At 42.3% G+C, this 9,887-nt stretch overlaps 1 protein-coding gene across 1 annotated transcript in view; it reads right to left on the reverse strand.

Moving 5' to 3' along the window:
• Window positions 1-1,157: 1,157 nt before the first annotated feature.
• MRPL37 (mitochondrial ribosomal protein L37) overlaps window positions 1,158-9,887 on the reverse strand; it is a 14,043-nt gene continuing 5,313 nt past the window's right edge. Inside the window, exons 5-8 of the mRNA XM_015428175.1 lie at window positions 3,888-4,073; window positions 3,533-3,684; window positions 1,884-2,087; window positions 1,158-1,340 (exon numbers count right to left, since the gene is read on the reverse strand). Coding sequence (XP_015283661.1) covers window positions 1,263-1,340; window positions 1,884-2,087; window positions 3,533-3,684; window positions 3,888-4,073 — 620 coding nt within the window. The 3' untranslated portion in view covers window positions 1,158-1,262. The remainder of the gene's footprint in view (window positions 1,341-1,883; window positions 2,088-3,532; window positions 3,685-3,887; window positions 4,074-9,887) is intronic.

The following is a 9,887-nucleotide window of genomic DNA, read 5'->3' on the forward strand; positions in this document are numbered from 1 at the left end:
TATCAATGTGCATGCTCAATCTCTCAAACCATTGCTGTGTGTCAAAACCCACCCAGCCCTTTAGGTATGCCTCTTTCTGTGGTACACCAAAGTGCCTTCTTGCTAGTTCTGACTAGGGCTACTTGCTAGTCTATTATTTATTTAAACATTTATATCCTGCCTTTCCTTGTAGTTCATGGCAGCTTACAATAGTAACATTTTCAGTTAAAAACCAAAACGGCAGCTTACAATAATAGTAACATTTTCAGTTAAAAACCAAAAATAAAATAGCAAACCCCAAACCTCTCGCACCTCCCCTCATGAAAGACGTCTGCCATTCAAACCCCCTCAAAAGCCCTGGCAAACAAGCAGGTCATACAGCATCTCTTGGATATCTCCTCATTCAAGTACCCCATTCCATAGAGCTGAGCCACAATGGGAAAGGTCATGCCCCCCCCCAAGTGGTAGGAAAGCTAGCAAATGGCTCCCTGACCACCTTAGTTGGTGCACAGGCACATACAGAAGGACACAGTCCTTCCTCTCAGATATCTAAAGATGAGGATGTATCTTTTATATAGATTTCAGCGAAATTTATACTCCCATCTTTGAGTGGTCCATATGTTGTCTGTCATGTATTTCAAATGGAAAGATCTGTCCCTTTGAGTTTTAAGAGAATTGTTTTTGGTAGCTTGTTTTTCCTTTTGCTTGACTGACACCACTATGCTCCCAGAAGATCCAATAGTACAGTCAGTTCCTGTTCTGTTCCAAACACCCCAAAACAGAAGCTTGGTGCCCCTGCTGCCAAATGAAGCCGCCCTGAGGCCAAGCAGATTTAAACATTACCTGAAATTCCAGGAATAAGAGACTGGTCAAATGTAACTAAAGAGCATTTATAAATAACATTCCTTGATAGATATCCACTCCTCAGCTAAACTTCAGATGGTGTGGTAAGAAAAGGAAGAGTTACCTGCTTACAGCTGTAATCCTTTCCACACCTGCCATGGAGTGAGCCTCACTGCACATAGGACTATCTAGTGCTATATGGCTGAAATATAGGACATCAACTCCAGCTGGACTTCTTTTCCACAAGTCCCTCTTAGCAGCAAAAGTAGTTCATGTAACACATACTTAATCGATGTACCTCAAATTTACATGCTCATTTCTTTTAAAAAAACTTTATTTGCAAAAATTAAATACCCTCTAGCCATTAATACAGTATAAGCCCAGTGTCACAAAAGGAAACATGATGGAGGCAGGTTAATTAAAAGACTTTTTGAGACACCTCAGACAACACCATGCAAGTAGAATGCCAGGAACTTCTTGAATGTAACTGGCTGATAGCCATGTCCTCCAGCAGGAATCTGTAAAGAGAACATCTGGATCGTCAATGCCTGGCATACAATTTAACAAAGAGCAACGTATACACAAGTATGATCAAAACTGTTGATTTTAAAACATCCCATTGTCCCACAGACATTAATAGGGCTGGTGGTATAAATAAAATTTCAGATAAGTCCAAAAAAGTTGGCAATTTATAGTAGTAAGTGCTCCATTTACTTATTAAGAATGGTACACAACAAGCACACTTGTCTCACATCTATTCTTGCACCACGCCTGCATTACAGAGCATGGTGTTCTTCATTAAGGAATATGGGCATGTGTTATAAGCACTCGGGTGAGGCACCTTTTATTCTCGTCTGTATTGTAGTGCAAGTTATATGAGTGAATCTGAGCCCTGGCTATGAAGTACTGGAATCTGATCTGGTGAGTTTGAAGGATCTCTCTTCTTCATAATTCAGATTTGCCCTTAAGGGTTCCAGGGATTACATCTTTTGACCTACATATAAACTGCTTCAGTTCTACTTGCAGTAATTTGGGCAAGAAATCATTTTGTATTAGCATACCGTGACAATTTTCTTCCGGATTTCTGGACGATTCCTGGCGTCTTCATATAGAAGTTGGTCTGCATCAATCCAGGCCAAGTTTTTTACACCATGGCTGGGATCTAAATCAGTTGTGTTTAACTGGAACACCACGAACTGGAAACTCTGGCCATTTGTGGCAACACTCTGGACAACAATGGGTTTCTCCAAGACCTTGGGTTCATCCTAAGAGCAGGCAAGGGAAGGAAGCATTAAAAAAAAGAAAGGAAACTTAATCCACAGTTAATTCCACCAGGCCTGAGATCAAGAGGCAGATCACCACATTTTAAGTAGGATAAAACAGTTGAATGAATTCAACTAGATCAGATTATTTTTTCCCCATTTGGAGACTAGAATTCAGATGAAAGATATATCTGCGTATCCCTTAGCTCAACTACATTGTTCCTTCATATTAGCTTTGTCGTACTTGTCACATCATTTTTTCACTTCTCTGCATGTGGATAAAACAAAAATATCAGCACAGTAAAAAGGAGGGGAGGAGTCCAGCATTAGCAAATGTATGTAACCAAGCTGAAGAAATTCATAGGGAAGGTGGTCCCACAGGTACTGGCAGTTATTGGCCCTGCCAATTGCTTGCATTCAGCCCAAGACAAGATGCTGGTTATTGCTTTGTGAGTGCAACTCTGATTTGATCTCAGTGGAAGCACACCCAGTTGAGAGCTCTGCTGGGAGCCAGCACCCTCCATGAGAGGTTCAGGGAACTTAAAGGACATGCCTGTACCAGTGGAATTGGCGGACTCCAATCTTTTAAGCCCTGAGTTCAAATTTCACTTGAATCAACTGCAAAGTGAGTTACTTACTTGGGAAAATTTTAGTCCAGTGGCACCTTTAAGACTGACAAACTTTAATTCTGGGTATAAGCTTTTGTGTGCATGCACACTTCATCACGAAAGCTCATAGCCAAAATTAAACTTTATTGGTCTTGAAGGTGCCATTGGATTCAAACTTTGTTCTATTGCTTCAGACCAACATGGCTACCCACCTGAATCTATTTACTAGGGACAGATGTTGAAAGGAATAGTTTGCCCTGCTGTAAGATGGGATTAAACCCAGATATAATGTACAACTTTAAAATTCAAGCCAAGATCATAATGATCAACCAAATTAGCCTCTTCTGCATGTATTTGCTTTCTAATATCTTTAGCACACAAGCTAGATGTCAAAAGAAGCTTTTTTAACCTCCTGAAATACTGCTTTATGCCCTACCTTAAGCAAGTGAAATAGGTAAAAAGATTATGTTAACATCTTCCTGCTGGCCTGCAAGAGATTATCAGGATATACATACTCAAGTACCTATGAGTGCCTCTGGGTGCACAGAGCTTTCCTGACCTTCCACCTCAGCACAGACCATCCGCCAAACACCCAGTGCCTGTGTACAGCCTGCACAACAGACTAGGGAAGTGCAAGCTCATGCAGCATGGCAGTGCTTTTTCCAGGTCTTGCTTTTCATCCTTCTCTCTCATTTTGTGCTGTTTCTATGTGGATATGCCCACAGAAAGTACAGAAAAATAAACAGAAATTTTGACCAACAAACAGAGATTTTGAAGTAGCAGCAGCACAGGCTAAGTACAATCTCTTCATTATATCATAAGCATCTTATTGCTACTTACCCCATAAAGTACCCTGGCCTTAGCCAGAGCATTCCCAAAAGCAAACATCAACATTTTAGCCCGTAGCTGTTCTGGTCTCATTCTATGGTACTTATCACCATGAGCAAAATATATAGTGTGAGGATGAGGATATGGGTAACCCGTTCGGAAACCTATGGTACAAATTACCAGATTAAAGTTTAGTGCGATTTCATAGCTCATCCCTGAAGATCACCAGGGCTTTTCTTAACGACATTTAAGAAGATCAATGCTTAAGGTTGTGCATTCATTTACAACTCTAGACACCTTTTCACAGATATCAGCTCGTACAACACTCACCCAAAATAAAATACATTTTATCAAGCACAAAACTTACCTGTATCATTTTTTGTTTCATATTTATTAACTTCTTGAAGGTCTATTGTAGGTGCAATAGGATATAAGGTTTCTAAAACATCGTTTTCAGTGGCTAATATCTCATCCTTAGATGCTACAGGTTCTAAAGGATTCATAGCATTCAAAAGCTTCCCATTGACACCACGAATCTGAAGAAGGATAGATTCTGAAAAAGGAGAATATTGGGCCACATATAAATAAATCAGGCACCATTTTAATTAAAATTTTACTGTAGCTCTTAGTGGGTCTGTAAAACACCATGTTCAAGAGGGTGTTCTTGGATCAAATACCAGGGCAATCTCCTTTGGCAGGAAATCAGCTGCTGGCATTCTTCCAAGCAGGTTTTCTCTCTTCCCTACTTTGAAGGAAGATGTCTCTATTTTTCATGCATATTGCTTGGCAGAATGTACTAAAAGACCCCTGATTAAGGTGTTTCTCAGGTCACCCCCATATTCTTGGTTCTAGGATTACAACAATAGTAGTTTTGGAGCATCAACACAAATTCCTGGAAAACCCATGAGTATGTCCTTGGATTGAAGGGGGAGGGGGGAGTAGCCTAGGACAAAAAACTGCAGACCTTCGTCTGTGTTCCAGTAAGAATAGGTAGGAGTAGGATGCCCACTTTAATCAAATTATTGCCATGGTAGCACAATGACTACCTTAAAAGGTGTGCAGCAAGCTTAGACTTAAGGCTATCTGTGCAACAGAAATCCTGAGAGAAGGCTGAACTGACTTAGTTACACATTCTGAAGGCTCTTGGACTCCTGGTCAAATTATTTCCATTCAATCAAGCCGCTCTTAGAGCACAGCTCTCTTTTTTTTGCCCCATTCATTTTCAACCAAAGAAAGCCCAGTGACAACCGTCTTTAATGAAGTTTTCTCACTTGACAGCTCACATCCCAATAACTAAAATATGCATCCAACACATCTCCCTGCCTTCTGCCCCCTTTTCCGTATCTTATTGGGAAGTTTCCCCACATCAGGAACACGCCCACCACACCACCAGCTAATCAGAGGGCTGTCACTGACTTCATGTGAACACCCTGCCTCTCTCTAGGCCCAGTAAAATCAAAATGCTTTGCTCCCACCTCTCTGTTCCTTTATCAGAGCAGCCTTTATGCCTTCAAAATCTGCTCAGTAATCAGCTCTTGAGATGTTACTTCTCTACTGTGTACCCTGAGTCTTATTCTCTTGTGCTGCATTCAGCTTTCTGCATGTGGCCACGTCCACATGCTTCCCCATGGACTTCTGCTTGGATCTCTTACTCTGGATCTTGCTGAAACTCTTGCTCACATCCCTGGCAAGCTCACATCACATAATTCCCGACCCTCATAGTAGATAGGTAATCTAACCCTGCACATTACCTGGTACCGCCTTTCTCTCACTCTCAAGTTTACATGTTGCACAGTGAGTGTATGGTTACTTTAAAATATTTACTTTATCGCAGGCATTCTAGCATTTGGTGCTACTTATGTGGTCAAACTGGCCGCATAATAAATAAGTGTGAAAGGTGGTAGAAGACAGTTCTCTCATGCTTTGATTCCCCAGAATGAATTTACACCTAGATAAGCAATGGGCCATCATCATCCCAGTCCGGTACATATGTTCTTTCAACCAGAGACAGCAACACAGGCAGGATGTATAGGGATTCCAAGAGGTTTCCCATCCAGTCACTGATCAGCTTAGCTTCAACAAGGTTACTGGATCACATGCCCTCAAACTATACTGCATACTCAGATTAAATTATACGTGCAAGATATAAGTGTATACTTCCAAATGTTCCAAGTTATTTTAAAAACACATTCACCAATACAGACCATGAATTGGGTAGACATAAGAAACCATGCCACTGAGACCCCTGTTGTAGATAATGGGGAACAAAACGTCTACACAGAAATCTTGGTAAGATTCTCACTTTTCCCCCCCGGACAAACCAGGACAGGGTAATTGCACCTCTCCAATTTAGGCTGCACTCTGGTACTTTACTTCTCACCCATAGAAACATCATCAAAACCGAGCAGCATCCGAACCTATTTTTAGCAAGACTTATGGCAACCCTGCGGGGTTTTCACAGCAGGAGACGTTCAGAGGCGGTTTGCCACTGCCCGCCTCTGGTCAGCAGCCCTGGGCTCCTTGGTGGCCTCCCATCCAAGTACTAACTAGGGCCAAGCCTGCTTAGCTTCTGAAATCTGAGGAGACTGGGCTAGCCTGCACTATCAATGTCAGTTTCAATATACAGATATCCAAAATATTTCAATCAAGTATACTATTGATGAATATATGAATGGTTTGCTAAATATGTAAATAGATATTAAGCATGCAAGTTTTTGCTTTATTCATGCCAGGAAAGGCTAGCCCTACCAATGTTAGGGTAATGGAATAATCAGGATCAATAGCTAGGAATAGCTTTTCAGGAGAAAAGCAATCTTTATCCCTGCTTTAGTCTATGGGATTTCCTTTATCTTTTTGTCTATCAATTTTCTGGACCCTCCAGAGAAAAGAACCCTTGGAACTTAAAGGACCTTGTGATTTTACGCTACAGCTTGAAACATAAGAACATAAGAAAAGCCAATGTTGGATCAGGCTAATGGCCCATCCAGTTCAATACTCTGTCTCACAGTGGCCAAAAATACCAGGTAACCTCAGGAGGTCCACCAGCCGGGCCAGGACACTAGAAGCCCTCCAACTCACTGTTCCCCCCTCCCAAGCACCAAGAATACAGAGCATCACTTGCCCCAGACTAAGAGTTCCTATCTGTACCGTGTGGCTAAAAGCCACTGATGGACCTCTGTTCCATAAGTTTATCCAATTTCCTCTTGAAACCATCCATCCTTGTAGCCACCGCGACTTCCTGTGGCAGTAAATTCCATGTATTCATCACTCTTTGGGTGAAAAAATACTTCTATCCAGTGAAACCTGACTGCTCAGCAATTTCACTGAGTGCCCACAAGTGTATGTATTGTGAGAAAGGGAGAAAAGTACTTCTTTCTCTACCTACTCTATCCCATGCATAATCTTGTAAACCTCAGTCATGTCACCCCTCAGTCGTCGTTTCTCCAAGCTAAAGCGCCCCAAGTTCTTTAACCTTTCTTCATAGGGAAAGTGTTGCAACCCTTTTATCATTCTAGTTGCCCTTTTCTGCACTTTTTTCCAATGCTATAATATCCTTTGAGATGCGGTGACCAGAATTGCACACAGTATTCCAAATGAGGTTGCACCATCGATTTATACAGAGGCATTATGATACTGGCTGATTTGTTTTCAATTCCCTTCCTAATAATCCCCAGCATAGCGTTGGCCTTTTTTATTGCAGTCGCACACTGTCTCAACATTTTCAGTGAGCTATCTACTATGACTCCAAGATCTCTCTCTTGGTCAGTCTCCGCCAGTTCAGACCCCATCAACATGTATTTATATTTAGGTTTTTTGGCTCCAATGTGCATCACTTGGCCACACTGAACCCCATTTGCCACGCTGATGCCCACTCGACCATCCTCGACAGATCCCTTTGGAGTACCTCACAATCCTCCCTGGTTCTCACCACCCTGAACAAATTTGTGTCATCCGCAAATTTAGCCACTTCACTGCTTACTCCCAACTCCAAATCATTAACGAACAAGTTAAAAAGCATCAGACCCAATCAGTGTTCCCTCTAAGCTGAATTCGTGTGAGCTAGCTCACAGTTTTTTAGCCTCCGGCTCACACATTTTTGTCTTAACTCAGGAAGGACGGCTCCAGTGCAAACTAATTGATGCAGTAGCCAAATCGCTCGCTCTCAAACTTTAATGCCGGTAGCTCACAAAGTAGAATTTTTACTCACAAAACCGCACAGCTTAGAAGGAACATTGGACCCAATACCAAGCCCTGTGGTACCCCACTGCTTACCACCCTTCACTGTGAAAATTGCCCCTTTATACTTACTCTCTTTCCTATTAATTAGCCAGCTTTTGATCCACAAGAGGACTTGTCCTTTTATCCCATGACTATTGAGCTTACTTAGGAGCCTTTGATGAGGAACTTTATCAAAAGCTTTCTGGAAGTCAACGTAAACAACCTTTATTGGGTCCCTCTTGTCCACATGTTTGCTCACCCCCTTAAAGAACACCAACAGGTTAGTGAGACAAGATCTTCCCTTGCAGAACCAATGCTGAATCTTCCTCAATAGTTTTTGTTCAGCAATGTGCCTACTAATTCTCTCCTTAATAATGGTTTCCACCAACTTACCCGGTACTGATGTCAGACTGACTGGCCTGTAATTTCCCAGATCTCCTCTGGAACCCTTTTTAAAGATGGGAGTGACATTAGCTACCTTCCAGTCCTCAGGAATAGAGGCAGATTTTAATGAAAGATTACATATTTTTGTCAGGAGATCCACAAGTTCACATTTGAGTTCTTTCAGAATTCTTGGATGTATGCCATCCGGGCCTGGTGATTGATCAGTTTTTAAATTGTCTATCAGTCGTAGGAACTCTTTTCTTGTCACCTCAGTCTGACTCAGGTCTTTCAACACCCCTCCCAAAATCAGCAGTTTTGGAGTGAGCAAGCACTCCTTATCTTTCACAGTGAAGACAGAGGCAAAAAATACATTCAGCTTCACAGCCATTTCCCTATCGTCCTTCAGTAATCCTTTTACCCCTTGGTCATTCTAGGGCCACACTGCCTCCCTGGCTGGTTTCCTGCTTCTAATGTATTTGAAGAAAGTTTTATTGTTGGTCTTTATGCTTTTTGAGATATGCTCCTCATATTCCCTTTTTGCCTGCCTAATCACAGACTTGCATTTTATTTGTCATAACCTCACTGAGACTAGCTTTCCACCGCTTAAAGGAATCCTTCTTACCTTTTACAGCTTCCATTACTTAGTTAACCATGTAGGCTTTTTTCTATACTTATTTGTGCCTTTCCTAACCTGCAGTATATATTTTATCTGAGCTTCTAGGACTGTAGTTTTAAATACTCACCAAGCTTCCCTGATGGTTTTGACCTTTTTTACTTTTTCTTTCAGTTTCTTCTTCACATGTGCCCTCATTTCAGAGAAGTTACCATTTTTAAAGTTAAAAGTGGTTGTGCTGGTCTTTTTGGGTAACTCCCTATTTATACAAATGCTGAACTCAATAACATTATGGTCACTGTTCCCAAGCGGTGCAATTACTTTTACATCTCTCACCAGGTCTTGGGTTTTACTTAGGGCCAGGCCTCTTTTTGTAGCAGGAACTCTTTTGCATATTAGGCGACACACCCCTAATATAGCCAATCCTCCAAGAGCTTACAGTAGCCCCTGTAAGAAGAGCTCTGTAAGCTCTTGGAGGACTGGCTACATTAGGGGTGTGTCACCTAATATGCAAAGGAGTTCCTGCTACAAAATGAGCCCTGCGGGCCAAATCCAGGATTGCCTCTCCCCTGGTAGGTTCTGTGACCATCTGTTCCCTAGCACAGTCAATGAGAATGTTTAGAAACTCAGTCTCTTTTTCCCAACTTGAACACATATTGACCCAATCATTGCCAAGTCTTTATTCTAAGGCAACAGTTTCACTAAGGCAATTCTAAAGGATCAAGAGATCTACACAAGAGAGGCGGGCTCTACGGCACAGCGATGGCGGACGCCTTTCCCAGCTCTCTGTGAAGGCGTGCCATACAGCAGCAGGGGGGAGAGGTGCCACTGGATCGGCACCTCCACGGGGGTTCGGGGGGAACTCCCAGGCCATAGGGCTTTTGAGGGTGAACCTCTTTTCCTGCTACCTGCAGGGAGATGGAGGCTCCCCTCCGCCCTGACGGTCCCTCCCACTGACTGCATCCTCCCGGCGAGGCCATAAGCTGTGTTGAGAGATCTAGTGGAGGAGCGATCAAGAGCGTGGTCAAGATAAAGACCAACAATGAACTGTGAGTTAAGGAGCGAACTGTGAGTTAAAATGAGCGAATTGTCTTCAGAAGAGGAAAATCCCCCTCCCCAAAGGAAAAACTTTGAGCGATCGGAATTGTGATG

This window comes from Gekko japonicus, unplaced genomic scaffold, assembly GCF_001447785.1.
Source record: "Gekko japonicus isolate JY-2015 unplaced genomic scaffold, Gekko_japonicus_V1.1 scaffold1714, whole genome shotgun sequence".
Lineage (NCBI taxonomy): Eukaryota > Metazoa > Chordata > Lepidosauria > Squamata > Gekkonidae > Gekko > Gekko japonicus.